This window comes from Trematomus bernacchii, unplaced genomic scaffold (assembly GCF_902827165.1).
Source record: "Trematomus bernacchii unplaced genomic scaffold, fTreBer1.1, whole genome shotgun sequence".
Lineage (NCBI taxonomy): Eukaryota > Metazoa > Chordata > Actinopteri > Perciformes > Nototheniidae > Trematomus > Trematomus bernacchii.
The window spans coordinates 29,520,278-29,539,238 of NW_022987739.1; the positions used below are offsets into that span (position 1 = coordinate 29,520,278).

General features: G+C 40.9%; 1 protein-coding gene across 1 annotated transcript in view; it reads right to left on the minus strand.

The window, feature by feature from the left end:
* Positions 1–4,143: 4,143 nt before the first annotated feature.
* Positions 4,144–18,961, minus strand: part of slc49a4 (solute carrier family 49 member 4) — an 80,052-nt gene continuing 65,234 nt past the window's right edge. Inside the window, 2 exon segments of the mRNA XM_034147145.1 lie at positions 4,144–5,722; positions 5,724–5,743. Coding sequence (XP_034003036.1) covers positions 5,558–5,722; positions 5,724–5,743 — 185 coding nt within the window. The 3' untranslated portion in view covers positions 4,144–5,557.

An 18,961-nucleotide genomic window follows, 5' to 3' on the forward strand; every position in this document is an offset into this window, starting at 1 on the left:
CAGAGACGTCATGCTAACAGGTCATACATGTTCATCCAGATTTGTACCCATAAAGGACCAGAGATGGCAAAAGTAAACACATCCTTTACTCAAGTAGAAGTACAGATACTCGTGTTTAAAAATACTCTGGTGAAAGTAGAAGTACTGACTAAACTTCTTTACTCAAGTAAAAGTAAAGAAGTATGGGCTTTGAAATGTACTTCAGTAAAAAGTACCCATAACTACCATCTGTTTTAAAGAGTACCTGACCTCCCTTTATATTAATAGAACAATAATGTCATTGTTAGCTAATGAATGTTTCCATGCTGAACAACGGCAACATGACAACGTTTTCATTGGTCCCTCTTCTTTAGAGAAGACCAGGAAATGATGGATACACGGATCGTGTTCAAATCAATAGGCACGCAATGACTCTAAATAATAATGATCACGCCACCAAACACACATTCAAACTAAAGGAACCAGCCTGTTTGGGAAATGAGAGAAGTAGAAAGTACAGGTATTTGTGTTCAACATGTAAGAAGTAGAAAGTACAGGTATTTCTGTTCAACATGTAAGAAGTAGAAAGTACAGGTATTTGGGTTCAACATGTAAGAAGTAGAAAGTACAGGTATTTGTGTTCAACATGTAAGAAGTAGAAAGTACAGGTATTTGTGTTCAACATGTAAGAAGTAGAAAGTTCAGGTATTTGTGTTCAAAATGTAAGAAGTAGAAAGTACAGGTATTTGTGTTCAAAATGTAAGAAGTAGAAAGTACAGGTATTTGTGTTCAACATGTAAGAAGTAGAAAGTACAGGTATTTGGGTTCAAGATGTAAGAAGTAGAAATTACAGGTATTTGTGTTCAACATGTAAGAAGTAGAAAGTACAGGTATTTGTGTTCAAAATGTAAGAAGTAGAAAGTACAGGTATTTGTGTTCAACATGTAAGAAGTAGAAAGTACAGGTATTTGGGTTCAAGATGTAAGAAGTAGAAATTACAGGTATTTGTGTTCAACATGTAAGAAGTAGAAAGTACAGGTATTTGTGTTCAAAATGTAAGAAGTAGAAAGTACAGGTATTTGTGTTCAAAATGTAAGAAGTAGAAAGTACAGGTATTTGTGTTCAAAATGTAAGAAGTAGAAAGTACAGGTATTTGTGTTCAAAATGTAAGAAGTAGAAAGTACAGGTATTTGTGTTCAAAATGTAAGAAGTCAAAGTAAAAAGTCATCAGAAAAATAAGTAGTGGAGTAAAGTACTGATACCAGAAAAATGTACTTAAGTATAGTAACGAAGTATTTGTACTCCACTACTTCCCACCTCTGTAAAGGACAAGCAGGAAACAAAGAGGCTTCTGGGAAAGCAGGTGTGTCTGAGAGCTTCCTCCACTCCTGCTAAGTGCGAGAACATTACTGAGCTGATAAATAACACAGAAAATGAGTTCAGGCTCCTCCAAAGTATGATGTAATCTGCTGCTTAAAGGGACAGACTGTGGTCAAAATATATATACAAATACATAGATTGAAACCTTTAATTTGGTCTCAAATCCACATACAGGTCCCTCTTGACAGAGGGAACTCTGAATATTTAACAAATCAGTAAGTTAATTGTTTTCTTCTGGTGTTAAAGATATGATATGCAACATCTCAACACTAGAATATCAAAAGAAATGACTAGATCTGTGTTTTATATATTTTTTATTTGTGAGCATTATTCATCCTATATATTCAAACCATTTACAAACCTAGAGAAAGCGTTCATTTCATTTAAAGGGGACCTATCATGCAAAATGCACTTTTGTACGTCTTTTATACATGAATATGTGTCCCCGGTGTTCCAGGGAACTCACCAAGTGTCAGAAAACACAACCCTCTCTATTTTCCTCCATACCCAAATCTCTAAAAAAGGGGCTGCAACGGATCTGATAAAAACTGATCCAGATTTGAACACTGTCCTGACGTCAGGACGGTGGCGCTACGGCTATTGGGCCAACTCCACCAATCAGGAGGAGACAGCCACGGCCATTGCCGTTCGAAAGCGCTGGAGACGCTGTAGTACATATGCCAGGCCTGTAGATGGTGCTGTTCTCACCGAATCTGCCCTTGCTAAAACAGAGCTAAAACATTTCAAATAGAGCAAAATGAGGCATGGCTAAAATGCATGATCTGTTTGGTATTTTGAAAAAAAAAAAGTATAAATATGCCTTATATAGGTATGGTCCTACACTATATTATTCAAATATAGCATGATAGGTCCACTTTAAGTTATAGTGTCGCCCCCTTTTTGCATACATCATCATTTTTGGTCATAAATGCACTTGTATCTAGTCTTGTTGATTTTAACTGTATGATTTTACCCAATGAAGGATTATATTGACAGAACGCCTGGATCTTAAAGTGGACCTATCATGCTATATTTGAATAATATATTGTAAGGCCATACCTATATAAAACATGTCTGTGAATTTTTTTTTCAAAATACCAAACAGATCATGCATTTTAGCCATGCCTCATTTTGCTCTATTTGCTCTTTTCCAGCCCTGTTTTTGCAAGGGCTGATTCTGTGAGAAGTCTTCTTCGTTGCTTTTGTGGCAGACTACAGCGCCACCTACAGGCCTGGCATATGTACTACATCGTCTCCAGCGCTTTCGAGCAGCAATGGCCGGCCGTGGCCCAACCCCCCATTCCCCTGATAGGTGGAGAGTTGCCCATATAGGCGGAGCTCCCCGTTTCTGACGTCAGAACAGTTTCAAATCTGGATCAGTTTTTATCAGATCCGTTGCAGCCCCGTTTTTAGAGATTTGGGTATGGAGGAAAAGAGAGAGGGTTGTGTTTTCTGACACTTGGTGAGTTCCCTGGAACACCGGGGACACATATTCATGTATAAAAGACGTACAAAAGTGCATTTTGCATGATAGGTCCCCTTTAAGTCATATCAACAGACATTTTGACAGGAATCCATTTAAAGTGAGACAAGGATACACATTTGTCTCACACTACATCCTCTGAAGAGATCAAAATATGGACCAAAATGCACTGCAGCTGTAACGACTCAGCAGGTAAACAGCTTTGAAGGTGTAAGACTTTCTCAGAGAGGGGAGGGCCGGGTTAAAAGTTCACGTTTACCTGACGTCAAAGATCAGGAGAAAGTCTGAAAACCAAGCCGGCGGATAAAAAAGCAAAGTTATCGGGGGCAGAGCATCAAGGTGGCAGGCAGAATAAGAAGCAGACGATCTGACAGAGAGGGGGCGATAGTGGAGGCTGCAGGAGTGAAAGGTGTGAAGGTGAGGTGATGAGGATGAAGAGGACAGGAGTTAAACTGCAGGGCAGGAAGGAGGGGCCGCTTCTGAAGTAAACAGATAATTAGGAAGTAGAAAACAAAGCAGGCTGAGCTATCGTTAGCATGCATCGGGCTTTACATCAGGAGCTCTGCAGTGATAATGGGAAGAGAGCTGAATGATTGGGTATACATAACTAATTGTGATCATTTTAATGAGTTTGCAATCACGATTATTCATGATTTTACATCGAATTAATCATTTTTAAACCATCAATCACGCTGCCTTGCCATATCATTATTATCATTATCAAATATATTTGAATAATCATTTGTTTCTTGCACCTTTGTAGTGATTTTGCACAAAAGACAATCAAGTTATCCTCACATTTCAGTCACAATGTAACTTGGGGAAATACAGTAAGTAGTGTTGATGGTGCCAAAATAAAGACGAATGCAGATAGTTAGCGTTACTCATCTTGTAAAATCAGCTCCATGACGTCTTCTGTGTCTCGAGAGGAATGACGGCATCAAGTTCACCGGTAAGATGATATGCATTGCATTATGGGACATTTTGCAAGTGCGGCAGGCTTATAATGGACGGTGAAACATTCTCCATTGTGTGAACTCTGTATTGAGCAGAACGGATGATTTTTCAGTTTGTGTTTGCAGTGTTTACGACTCTCCTATGCACACTTGTTGAATAATGCATGATACAACTTTGAGCAAAGATTATAATGAATTACCCTTATTGAAAGGCAAATAAAAGGCTATAATTGACATGTCAAATGTGTAAGAATAGCTAAGAAAGACAAGTTAAATGAGGGTATAGAATTCAGACTGCCCTGAATCGTCTTGATAACCTTCGACACAAGGAGAACCACAGCAGCGTTAATCTTAAAATGTTTATTTGAATAAGGTGCTGGAAATATTCAACAGTCACATTTGTTCTTTTTCCTTTTTCACAGAACAAGGACATTTATAACCACAGAGAGAGTGCTTGCAGGACACAAGTACATGACCTTTAACAATATATACAGATAAAAGAGTCACAGTGTGGTAGAGAGAGAGGGGGGGGGGCTGAACGCACAGCACTAGGCAATTAAGGCAACATGTCAAAAAAGGTACAAAGACAACCTTTTTCTGTACAAGGAGAGTAAAAAATAGAAAACAAGCACCAGGGAAGACGTTAAGGACCCCGAGGGACACACGGTAAACACGTCCTATAGCTGCTGAACGAGACAAAGACAAACTATGGACATGTTAGAGTCAGTTTTGAATTCGCCTTCATGTGTTTCTTTGTGGTTTTTCGTCTGGAACTGGTTTTTGTCACAGCTCCAGTTTTGTCAGTCGAGGAATCCAAGAAAAAAGAGACTTCCTTTCTCCCTTCAGGTTTCGTTGTCAGTCGACTCTCATCGGAGACACCTGCTGGTGCTTTGGAGGAGGGGGAGGAGGTGGAGGAGGAGCAGCTCGGCAATTACCACGTAATCCTCACGCCTGTTTAATAAAGTGATTTCCTTTAGGATTAAATCGTCACCAAACATCCCGTTTCAGCGACTGTGTTAGTGTTGAGACATTTCCAATAAATACTGGCAAGATACAACGAGTACAACGTTTAAAAAGACTGTCAAAGAAAAAAGTTCGATTTAAAAGCAAATCTCCCCAAAAATTGACACGATTATCCATAAATAGACTTAACAACTTCAGAAATGTGAAGGTGTAACAGTTCAGAATATTTCTCCTTTCCTTGGCCAGCATCCAGTCATCAATTTGGTCAATCATTTTTGCATAATATTCATCTAGAGAGGGCCACACAACATGATACAAGTACCTGCCTCTCAATGACAGTCTCAGAGGTTTGGAGCAGCGCTAAAACAGCAGGAGGTCGCCCGTTTAGCCCCGACTCAGCACAAATCCAGGCCTGCTGATTGGCTGATGAAGCTTTACTTCCTCGTTAGGGGTTGACACTCGATGCTGATCTGGAGTCAGAAGCTTGTTGTGTTTGTCAGCGTCAAGTGGCTCGAAAACACAATGAAGGAAATATCACATGATCTGTAAACAACGACCTCTAACAGTTCGTCATGCTGCGCCTGGTTAGGAAAATTAATCCGTTTGTTTACACACAAACATAGAAACAAACAAAACAGGTAATGATGTGTTAAACAGTCACATGGCATCGAGACGTAAAAGAGTAAACAATCCATCACCACTGTTAGCAATATATACATTTACGTCCTAAAATCTAAAATAAGAGTGTGGGGGTTTCCACTTTCCCTTCGCCTCCTCTTTGTGCAAGATTAATTATTTAGTCCCTGAAGTGTTTGTTTGTTGATTGTTTGTTGTTGTTGTTGTTGTTGTTGTCCTCAGCAAGTGTCACACGGAAGACGAAGGACGTCCAGGTAAGGCGGTCGTACGACTCCCTGAAGAAGAGATCGAGGACGCGGCTGAGGAGACACGAGCCGGTCAGACAACCAGTTCAACCACGACAGGTCTGGAGAGAGAGGGGAGAGGGAGGGAGAGAGAGAGAGAGAGAGAGAGAGAGAGAGAGAGAGAGAGAGAGTGAGAGAGAGAGAGAGAGATACAGAGAAGAGAGAGAGAGGAGAGAGCTATAACGAGAGAGAGAGAGAGAGATAGAGAAGACGAGAGATATAGATAGTAGAATAGAGATATATATCTCTCTATAGCTATAGACGATAAATCTCTCTACTCTCATCTATCTATGAATCTATCGAGGAGAGAGATGTGGGGTTAGATTTTAAGGTCTACATCAGGGGTGTCAAATTCAAATACACAGTGGGCCAAAATAAAAAAAAATGGGTACTAGTGGAGGGCCGGACTGGTTCAATGTTTATAGCAGAACTTATTGAAATGAATTTATTGCACATATTAACCCTGGAACTAACAAAGCTTACATTATTGCCTATAAAAACAACATTAAACATTAAATAATCAGTTGCATTCATTTCTTATGGCTCTAACTGCAGCTTTTCTGAGTCATTTCTTATGATTACATTTTTCCACAGGCCAACAACAGCTTCAAAAAAACTATTTCCCTCAAAGAAAAAACCAAACATGCCCTGTTGTCGTGAGAAAGAAAGTGCAGAAGGAAACATCCATGGAAACTCAGTGTGCTGCTCTGTGATGCTAGTTCAAGCCAGATACTTGGCATCTCATCTTGGGTGCAAGGTCATCAATGTTTGGGGTCAGGCTCTGAGCTGAGGAGACCCTCAGGATTGAGTGAAGGTGTGCGTGCAATATACCGGAGGGCCAGATCGAATAGTAATTCAAAATTATCCTGCGGGCCGAAATTAAATCCACCACTTGAGTTTGACACATCTAGACTGTGATATATTGTGAGGGCAGGTATGTTTCAGTATCCTACTGAAAAACACTTCAGGGGAAATCCTGCATACAGTAGCATACCAGTATACCTTTAAAGTGCACGCTATAGTAGTGCAGAGTATTATGTAAATAAATCAAATATATCTAATAATCAAACATGTGCATAAGATTCAGCTCCCATCCTTTGTAGTGTTAACAGACATATAGAACCAAATGAATTATTCAGCCGGTGAAATCATGGATATGTGCATGTACAATAACTTAGAAAAAGGGTTTAAAATCTGCCTCAGTACAAAAGGGACTGACCTCGAAACACGACCACAGCAGGTGAAATGATTGTGGATACTTTCATGCACAATAACTTAAGAGAAAGGGTTTAAAATCTGCCTCTGACCGACCTCAAAACACGACCATATATGAAAAATCAGCCATCAACATCCGTACATCCAGAAACCTAATGAGAGTTACTATGAAGTGACATTGAATAATGTATGAGCATCACATCGGACTGATGGACAATCAATCCCTGACACACCATGAAGTAAATAAGCACCGCCTCACAAGCCGTCTTCCACAGCGATTCTGAATAATTCAATAATATCGGCCGTGTTCCCCATTTTCATTGACCTACTCTTGAACCAAAACATGGTGCAGAATGAGGTGTTCTGTTTTCTCAGCTCTGTTCAGGCTCCATTAAACACAGGAGAGCTTCTCTGGCTGCAGTAATGCTGAGTCTGGATGGCATCTCAACTCATCAGCACACAGACAAATACGCTAATCTACCTATTTATATGAATAGTTATCACCGCAATAATGTGCATATGACAATAAAACCTTTGAAATCTTGAAAGCTCTTCTTGTTCAGCCTGTGTTTCCCTATGCACCGACATCTCTCTCTGGACAGAAACAACTCCAATCAATAGGCTTTCTTCTTCTCTCAAATGCATTAATTGTCTCTCGCAGTGCAGCACTCGCAGGTGTCTGAGGTGTTTGGGTCCTGACAGAGAAGTTAAGCAGAATCTACGGTGCGCGGCGAGGGCCAAACTTCTCAGCCACGACGGACATTGACAGCCGGCAGCTGCTCGATAACGAGGCCGACTACATTTAGAGGAATCAGGTGGTAACACTCTGCAGGCACTATGTACGCCTTTGTTCAACAGAAGATAAGAAATCATAAATACTACAGAATACACGACAAAAGACAACAGCATATTCACACATGACTTAAGCTACATTTACACTGTTTGCATGTACCTGTATACGTTGTGTTTTTATCTTAATGTGTGCATATGTATAAATGTGTCTGTTGATTGTGTATATATAGGATATACATATTTTATACATATTTTTATATATATTTGTATTTTTGTATTCGGGATTGAGGGAAACCGTATTTCGATCTCTCTGTCTGTGCACACAAATTGAAACATTGACAATAAAGTAAACTTATGACCATCGCCGACACTTAAAGGTCTCCTATTATACTATTTTTAGGCATATATTATAGGTCTCAGATATATAAAAAAACATGTCTCTGAAGCTTTGCTCAAAATAACAAGCAGATCACCCATTCTAGCCTCATATCCCTCTATTTCAGCCCTGTTACTAAAGTGCTGATTCTGGGTATAAAGCTTTAAAATAAATGCTAACCAGTACAGGTTAGCTCTGAGTGTTAGCGATGCTTGCTAATGTAAACAAAGACCATATTACGTCCAAAACACGTCGTGCATCGTTTCTGATAGCGACGTTGCCGATAGGGCCGTGGATGTAAAGCCAGCCCACATTTCCGATATTACGTCATATCGGACGCAAATCTGGATCAGCTCCGTTGTAGCCCCGTTTTTAGAGATTTGGGTACGGAGGAAAAGAGAAAGGGTTTTATTTTCTGACACTTTGTGAGTTCCCTGACACACCGGGGACACATCTTTATGTATAAAAGACATCAAGTGCATTTTGCATAATAGGACACCTTTAAACTAAACATTAGATTTGATTGTTGAGTTATTGGACATCGGCAGTAATGAGTGTTTGTACCAAATGTGTCTCAACTCACACCGGCTCCACCAATCTCAATTAGCCAACCCAGGCCTGAAGATTGTTCCTGATCAATGCATGAACAGATTGTTGCTCGGATTGTAAATGAAGAGGTTTGGCAAGAAGCCTTTGTGCTTGATCCTTCGCTGCTTGAAGGAATGAAGGGTGAGAGGTGTGAAGATGAGAGAAATGGATGAATGGAGGCAGAAGGGGAGGTGCAGAGGAGAGTGAGGTGTTGAAGGAGCCTCATTAATCAGCAGAGATGCAGCCGGACAGCAGGTTTAATTGAGTTGGGTTTATCTGACCCGCCATCTTCTCTCTCCGTCTCACTCTCTCACGGGCAAACACTCGTGAAAAGGACACAGCCTGGGTCGCTTCAAACGAATGCCGATGGCGAGCTGGGTAATTTTAGTAATTCAATCAGGTGATGTGATAAAATTGGAAGGGCGGTGGAATTGCTCTCCTTCTGATCTTTGAGGGACACGAGTGGAGCGAAGTTTGGAGGGAACAGTTGAAGTTTGAGCGGACTGAGATGAAGGCAGAAGATTAGAGCAAATTAGATAAAAGCGAGAAGAGAGAAGTCACTTTTCTCTGATTTCTGGAGGCCACTCAGTTCACCACTTTGCCTTAAATGTGATTACAGTATTGGATTATAATGATCACTCCTAAAGGGCAGATATATCTGGCTTGAGCTGTGCTATGTTCTGCTTTTACTTAATGAATGTAATGATTAGGGTTCACACTGATTGCTTAAGCACTTTGAAGAGCTTTATTAATGGCTGATTAATAAGAGGTGGATTGATAAAAGTAAGACTTTTATTATTACTTATTTTTCTTTTCTTTTGCAAATTGGTGCTGACGATGGTGTCATTTGGGAAACTAAAATGGCGTTTACATGCTCCAAGATGGTCCAGAGTTTGAAAGGGTTTTTTCCAGCCTTAGTGTGTTCATGAGGTTAAAGTCATAGCATGGAAACAAGATGGACGCTGCTAACAAGTTATGTTGTATATTATTGCTCAAAACGTTTAAAAAAAGTGTAACGGTCATGTACTGTGGACAATACCCACAGGAGCAAATTCAGGTGAAGTGTCTTGCCCAAGGACACAACGGCCTGACGCAGTGGCGGGTTTCGAACTGGTGTTCCCCAACGCCACCCTTGATCTGATGATCAACGCACAGCCCACTGCGCCACTCCGTCCCTGGTTAGCTGTTTCCATGTTATTTTTCCGGCGTTAACAGTACATTTCTCAGTCGTCAACACATTTTTACGACACCACAAATGGCCAGTATCAAAATGTTAAATATCCGTTTGTCTATATGATTCCTATATTCTCCAAAATGTGTTCTTCCTTGGCCCATGCTTCACGTTTGCATAAAAATCAGGACAGTTGTTTTTTCATAATCTGGCACACAAAAACAAACCAACAAACGGACCCTAAATCGTAATTCCTTGGCGAACGCTATTAATAAACAAGTTGCTTTGTAAGCTTAAAAAAAAGCTGATTTTCCATATTCTGCACTCAAGCAAATAAGGGGTCACTCTAACCATAAATATCTAACTAAAACTTCCAAACTATTTTTCCAGTTAGTTGAAAGACAACTGTTGCTGTAAATCATCAAAAAGAAGTTGGAAATCAAACAGATATGAAATATTCAGATCATATATTATGCAGATAGTATTTATGCTATGCTAGAACAATAGAATATTGTAAAGCTAGGCAAGTTGGGGGAGAACATCGAGCGATTGAATCCACAAACTTTTACTTATCGTCGACAACCAAGGTGCATTTTTAAACTGAACCATAACAATTGTCCATCAGCCATTCATGACAAATCCATTGATCAATGGGTCCACACCGGCTCACAGAGATATACACGTGATCAGAGGATGTCAGGGTTACACCGGACACTTCATCATATTAACAGTTCATCATATTAACAGTTCATCATATTAACAGCCCATCACTGCGGCTGCCAGCCTCAGAGACACACAGAGCTGCAGAAGAAGACAGAGACACACAGACAGAGCTGCAGATGAAGACAGGGACACACAGAGCTGCAGAAGAAGACAGGGACACACAGAGCTGCAGATGAAGACAGAGACACACACACAGAGCTGCAGATGAAGACAGAGACACACACACAGAGCTGCAGAAGAAGACAGGGACACACAGAGCTGCAGATGAAGACAGAGACACACAGAGCTGCAGATGAAGACAGAGACACACACACAGAGCTGCAGAAGAAGACAGGGACACACAGAGCTGCAGATGAAGACAGAGACACACAGAGCTGCAGAAGAAGACAGGGACACACAGAGCTGCAGATGAAGACAGAGACACACACACAGAGCTGCAGATGAAGACAGAGACACACACACAGAGCTGCAGATGAAGACAGAGACGCGGGCCGACAGGCGTCTCATGGCCTAAATCGCTCCTAATTGAGGTCAATGCAGCGTTATAATGAATGTGGGTCAGTCTCTGACAAGACTGCAGTCACACCTCAAGATACTAGGATAAGCTTTGTGTAAAGAAAGACATCTTCCATCACCAAAGCTGCTTTAACACAGAGAGGGTCTAATAACGCAGGGGAAATGATTATGTGCTGTGTGTGATATTAAATAGCATGGCAGATGTAAGGGTTCTCCGAGACGCCAATGTCAGGTATGCAGTCCAAAATGTGTAAGGATGGACTGTATGCTTATAAAGTGTGTGGCATGCACACCTCTAGATGGTTTGTTGTGAAGAGGAAACATGTTTGTGTTGAAGAGATGTAGTGTGAGGAGGTTCAGCTGATACCAACAAGATTATCATTTGAATCTAAAGGAATATAAAGAAAGCCAAATGGAGAAACTTTATATTACAATTTGCGGACAATTTTTTATCCAAAGGGACTTACATACACTTAAATATCGTCGACAACTATGGGAGCAATTTGGGGTTAGGTAGCTTGATCAAGGACACTTCTTTTTGGATTATAATTAACTTTATTGTCATTGCACAACGAAATGCAGAAATGCACCACTCTCTCCGTAGAAACGCAACTTCAGTGCAAAGCCATTTTAACACTTGTCATGTTAATGCAGTGTGAGTGTGTGTGTGTGTGTGTGCGTGCGTGCGTGCGTGCGTGCGTGCGTGTAGTCCCACAGTGGCTTAGCGGTGAAGGTACAGTATGTAAAGAACAGTTTCCACTTCTTCCATGTCCATCATTTTAAATATAGTAAACTCTGTGGAATATTAACAGTTGGAAAAATCTAGTAAGTACTACTTCCTCTCTATGATGCAAGCAGAAGTATGAACTGTAGATGGATCAGCACACTTAGGCGGTGTTTACACGAGAACGAAACGGGTTGTATCTGCTACTTTTCTCTCGCGTATAGCCCGTTCGTTCACACGAGGCCGTAAAGGAAACGTGGAAACGGACCCCGCAAACGATAACGGGTCCCAAGGTGGATAGATCTGCAACCGGAACGCTCTGGGGGGTCAAACGGCTCAGTGTGTACGCCCTATACCAGGGGTATTCAACTAAAATTCAACGAGGTCCAGTTAGAGAAAATCTCCCCATGCAAAGGTCCGGAACATCAAAATGTCTAAGTTGTTTTATGAATTAGTGTGATATATATTGAAGTAGCCTGTAGCTTTATCAATGTCTGCATGTAATCAACAACTGACTGCCAATCAAATAAAGAAAGTACAATTCAAAAACAACAATATTTATTGTCAATTAACATTGAACTATACAGATATACAGTAAATACTGTGGATATGTGTAATGTTCCTCTCGGGCTGCATTTAGAAATAAAATAGGAGAAAATAAATAAAATAGCTTTTGAAAATATGTGCATCTTAAAAGTGCTTAATTTTAGATAAATAAAATAAAGTGTAGCAGCAGCTTGAGTTTCCCTTTTTCTTTGTTAACCGTTTCACATCATGACCTAACAGTTTCAGCCGATTATAGAACAATATCAGTCTTTACACATCATAACAATTGAACAGTTTTAAAGTTTCTCTTTCTTTCCCTCTTATATTGCAGTCCCTCACGCACTTTTTTTTAATTCAGTGCGAGAATTGAGCTTGAGCTTGTCCTGCCAGGAGTTTAAATCTGGGCTGAAATGGTGTCAGGGCCATTCTCATACACACATGCAGCTGCTCATTGGTTAGCCTCGGTTAGCCTGACCTGGAACGATATTTAGTTTTAATTTTGATCCTGGTGGACTGATCATATCGGGCTCTGAGACTGCTTATTTTTTGTGACCTCAGTTCTGACTTGAGAGGGAATGTTTGGTCAAACACTTTGTGTTTTGTCTCATAGTGGCATTTTGGCACTTTTAATGAGCGCCACGGTCTCTGAACAAATGAGACACACTGGTTCTGTGCTCCCAGTGGGCAGGATGAACATGAATGAGTCCACTCGGGGTTAAAAGCTCTGTTCTCACTGTCCACTTTCCTCTTCTTGGAGAGCGCCATGTGTAATTATTTGTCTCTCCCTGTCTGCCGCTAACACGCCTGTTCACTCTCCTCTCCGCTTCTCTCCCTGTATCGCTAATTATTCTCTTCACTCACTTTCCTCTCCGCTTCTCTGCCGCTCTCTCATCTCTTCTTCTGTGTTTCTCTCCCTGTATCGCTCACTCGTCTCTTTCGCCCGCTGTCGGCAGCGGTTAAAATTGAAAATTGAAATCCCCTATTAATGTATTGATTATAGGTCCGGGTCCGTATAGATCGGCGTCTGGGTCCGGATCCGGACCGCCTGTTGCCGACCCCTGCCCTATACGATCATTTCCTGATAGCGATGAAGCCATAGCCCCACCTCTGCTGCTCACTGCAGTAGCATGGTCAGTAGCTACTGCTAGTGCTACTGCTACTGACCATGCTACAGATGTTAGTGCTGTATATGTACTACAGCGTCTCCAGTGGTCTCGTGTGAATGGACACGTTAAATGAGCCGAATGCGTGTGAACGGAAGACTTTTTTGATAATGAATTCGGTCCGTTTGCGTTCCCGTGTAAATGGGGCCATTTGATTCCTGATGACCAAAGAAGTAACAAGAAGAGTTAATGTGTTGCTTCTCACTCATGATTCAAAAATGTCTCTCAAAAACAAAAACAGCAAAGGAAGAAAAGGCTTTGTATTCTCTCAGGAGAGACATAGCTCTACAAAGAGAGGCTGTTTGTTTTTGAAACACCTCCACACTCTTAACAGGGGGTAGAAAAAAGTTGCTCTGCAAAAGCATTTTCACTTCTGAGGAGAATGCAAAGTTTAGCAGAGAGGAAAAAAAAAGACTTTTGAGGGATAAAGAAACGTGGCAATTATTTCTCTGAGCTGAATAATTCCCCCCATGCAGGAGGCTCTAACAACTCACAGCTGAACACCCTCCCTATCTTCCTCCTCCTCCTCTTCAAAACCTTTGAGGCTCTTTCGCTCCACAATACCTCTCTGCTGCTTTGTATTCTGCCCGAGGCACTGCGCTAAATGACACACAGCAGATGAAATCGAAAAAGAGCGACAAGCGCAGCTATATTGGCCGGAGAGGCTCCATTCATGTTTCTGAGTCACATGGTTCAGAGAGTTTGGGGATTTCAGAAACAGGACAACAGAGTCGAGAGGGTTCTTGTAGAGCGCACTGAACCAAGACCGGCCTCTCAAGGATATTAAAATGGACAAGGAGGTAAATTCATAAACGCCTCTCCACTCGCCATAAGAATTCATAAGAAGGCAAGCGGGCAGCCAAAAGGAAAACCCCCTTAACAATGAACTGGAAATCTTTTTAAAAAAAAGGCCAGGGCTGCCAATTTCTCAATATCTGGAGGTGGAAGGGATTTGAATGCAGAATTCATCAGTTTTAAAGTCTGCATTATATTTGCTACATCCATTATAGGACCACTGAGAGGAAATTACAGTAATGAGACGACCCGGCAGAATACTTCCAATGGGGATTAACATAATAATCAAATTAAACTTCTCAGGAGCGATCTCTGCAGGCTGAACTGAATACAGTGGGTTTCTGGCAATGCATATATCTTCTTTTTATCAAAATGTGTCGATACATTTAGTCCAAATAGTTTTAAATATAATAAGAAACAGCTGGAAATGAGCAATGGGCGATACTGACAATCTTAAATGAACCTTGAATAATCATATAGATTGATAAAGGGTAAGTATTACAGTACAATGAAAACAATATTAGTTGTATTTTTCAAAACTACAATTCTTTTTCGATTAATCTTGTTTTTTAAGAATTCTAAATATATGTACTACTAACCAGGATTTTTTTACAGATGGAAAACCAACAATATGTAATGTCATTTCCAACACTAAATTACCAAAACAAATCATTATTGGCTTATAAATTGTAGTGGAGTAGAAGTAAAAAGTAGCATAAACTGAAAAAACTCCGGTAAAGTACCTCAAAATGTTACGTCATTACTATCCACCACTGAATAATAATTGATTGATAAAGTTTATAAAGCCCAATGAATACAATATTGTTGGTTCTTTTTCCAACATAAAAGGTTTTTGATCAATTTTGTAATTTGAAAATACAAAATATAAGTACTAAGCGAGATTTTTTACTGAGGAAAATAAACTATATGTCGTGTAATTGCAACTTGATTTCCACTGTAAATGTAAAAATAACTAAAAAAAATGTGTTATTAAGTGACATACATACATATGATAAATATATGGCCAATTTACAAATATCATTATTTATTAATTTATTATTATTTACTTATTTATAAATGAACTGCCGTTATATGGCACTTTTCTATCATCACAAAAAAAGCCTTTTAAAGATTTTCCTCCAATGCACACACACGTTCACACACCGAGCTGCTCATCGGAAGGTCAACTCGAGTGTTTTGCCCGAGGCCACTTCAACATAAGGAGTCAGGGATCAATTCGTCAATCCTAACGACCAAATAAGCACGATTTACTTTTCATGTATTGAGAACAGTTCATTAAGCCGGCCTTGAAGAGCTAGAAGAGACAACATTTGAACAATAAGGGGGACTATATTCAATAGGTTTTGTCATATCTGTATATATCTCAATATATACCATGAAAAGACGAAACAACAATCAATTAATCCTACCAACAAATATTGTCTGAGTGCCTGAAGTCTGATGTATTTCTGTAGGAATGCACACTGTAATCAATTCAGCTTGAAATACTCACTACCAAATGTATATAAATCTGCCTCTGACAATAGTCCGAGACAAATGCTCTACTTACACCTGTTTGAGTAATGTTGGTTAAAAATAAAGAGCCCAGCTGTTCTGGGGAATTTTTGGGGTGTGTGTGTGTGTGTGTGTGTGTGTGTGTGTGTGTGTGTGTGTGTGTGTGTGTGTGTGTGTATATGTCCACCTGCAGCTCTTCCATCTACATCTGGTATATATTTCTGTCTTATCTATGATTGATCACCCTGCTGATTGCTTCAAAACATCACCTGTCACCTGGATCACAATTTCTCTAACAGTGAGTTATCCCTCAGCTACTGTCTGTCCGTTTCACTGAATTAAACAAATCCACGCAACACACCCCTCCAGCTTCATTCCCAACACTTCGAACTGGACACTTCAAACCACGTCTGTATGGTGGATTCAAACATGGCGGGACACTGCTTTACATTAGGCGCGTTCACACCAAGTACTTTGCCGTATTTAGTGCCCCGGCACTTATTACCCCAGGGCATTTAGTACATATCGCGTTCACACCGGAATAAATTCCCTGAGGGAAGATTACGCAAATGAGCCGCAGACGTCACTTCGTCTTCTTCTGCTTTGGGTTTACTGGCAGGCCACAAACAACTTCACGGGGTATACTGCCACCCGGAGTCCCCGGCCGGAAGTCCCCGGAGTTGGGGACTGGCTTCAGTAGAAGCTGCTGGGACTCCCAGCAGCTTCTACTGAAGCCTTCCGAGTAAATCACCAGAACGCCGACACCTCCTCATCTCCACCGCTCCCATGTTTTCTTTTGTGTTGCCATAAGTTAGTCTCTCTGCGTTTGTGCGCTGGGCGAATGCTAATGCTAATAATGCTAATGCGAGGATAATAAAATGGCGGCTCTACAAAACATTTCAGAGTTGTACGGGGCGTGGTTTGCAATTTGCCCAGCCAATCAGAACTGGGGCACTTTTTTCCCCCAGGAAAGTACGATCTCTCAGCAGGCACTAAAAATGGGGGTAAAAGTTCCCGAGATTAAGTGCTCTTTTTGGTGTGAACGCGACATAAGGGGTACTAACGGAACTAAACGCGAAAAGTACGGTGAAAAGTACTCCGGTGTGAACGCGGCTATTGGCTAATTTGAATTAAAAAAAATACACTATATAATTTTTTTCTTGACTATAGTTTAAAGAGGCCCTATTATCCTTGAATTATGCCTGACACGTCTCCATTGGACTCCTTTGTTTACTTCCAGAACATAACAACATCACTATGTAACACACTATTGGCTAGTGCTCAACACATTGTACGTGATAGGCTAAGGGGCGGGACATCTCTAAGTGGTTGACCAATCACAACCGAGCCGGCATACTTCAAAGCTAGGCAGTTAAAACAACAGAATGGCCATTGGTTAAGTAGAAGTAATCACCACATTTGTCAACAAAAAAAAAGCATGTGTATGATTTTCACACAACAAAAAAGGTTTGATATAAACAGGCCAGCTAACCAATCAGAGCAGACTCTTGTTTCAGACAGAGGGTGAAAATAACCGTAAGTTGCAGTGTCAATATGGATGTATTTTTGGATGCATGTCATTCTGAGACATTTCATTAGGACATGCTGGCTGTCATTTCTACTAGCGAGCCCCCGAGGGCCTTTGAGCCCAACAGCTGTTTATTTCAGACAATGGTAATATCCACCTGCACTGACAGGAATAACTAGGATACAGGATGAAGACAGAGCAGCTTTCAGGAGACTGGTAGCATTCAGAAGGACGCTCGTGAATATTTATGAAAGGCTGAGAAAGTATATCTCTTATTTTTAGGGTCATTATATGGAATCTTCTGACAAAAAGAAATAACAGGCAAATCCTTAAATACTGTATATCTTGCTATTATAATGTCAACAATTACTGAACCTCCCATTTTGATGTCTACATGAGTCTTCTGCTCTAACAGCTCTAACCTGCACACTGTGGGCTGAACAAGCAGATTCAACAACTTGGTACCTGCAGATTCTCTACTCTAGTTGCTGCAGGTATTGTAGGTAGTTTCTGGCACTAAGGTAGTGTTTCTACACACTCATTTCATCGCCTGCAGCAGATTGAACTCTGTGACGGAAAGCTCGGATGCATCGTGCTCTCTGAGACGACTTGAGGGGGGGGGGAAGTGAAGGAAAGAGCAGCAAAAGCCTCCGTCATCTCAGCTTGATCTTCTCTTCTCTGTCGCAGGGAACTGTCAGGATCCATCTCAGCACATCACACACACTTTGCTTCGCCCACACACACACACACACACACATCTGTGTTGACGCTCAAAAACAACTGTGCACCCACACAGGAACACAAAGTGCAAACCCACATTCAGATGCAAACACACACACATTCATACCAAGCAGTCTGAGGGAGATTTGTCAGTGGAGGATACATCATGTATTCTTTATGAGTCCGAGGGACTGTGTGTATATGTGTGTGTGTGTGTGTGTGTGTGTGTGTGTGTGTGTGTGTGTGTGTGTGTGTGTGTGTGTGTGTGTGTGTGTGTGTGTGTGTGTGTGTGTGTGTGTGTGTGTGTGTGTGTGTACTTTAAGCTCTGTCTATCCACACCTGGCATATATCTCTTGTCTAATCTATGATTTATCACCACTCTGACATACTATCGGCTCAGGGATTTAAAAATACATTGCTTGTCATCTGGATCACATTTTTGGACAGTTTGAGTTATCCCACTGCTACTGTCCTTATGCCTTTATTTGATAGTGATGGTGAGGAGAGACAGGAACTGTGGGGTACTGTGGGTAAAGAGAGTGGGTGGGCTGACACTGGGACAGCTGGGAATCGACACAGGACTCACTGCTCAGAGTATTTGTGCCCTAACCACACCTACTGTTCTATAACTCAATTACAGTCACTGTCACTCTCCCCTTGTTAAACTTATTCAGTCATACCTGCATCTGCTTTGGTTTTTAAAGGCGGGCAATTATAATTGTTGGGGTGTTCCCTTTCCTGTAGTGTGTTCTATAGGTTTTAGTGCATGTAAATGGTCTGCAAAGGCTAAAATCCCTGTGTTTTCTCTCCCACACACACCCCCCTTATCGAAAAGCCTCCATTGGACTGACATCAGTATAGAATAGAAAGCCTTCATTGTACAAAAATATACAACGAGATTTAGAGTG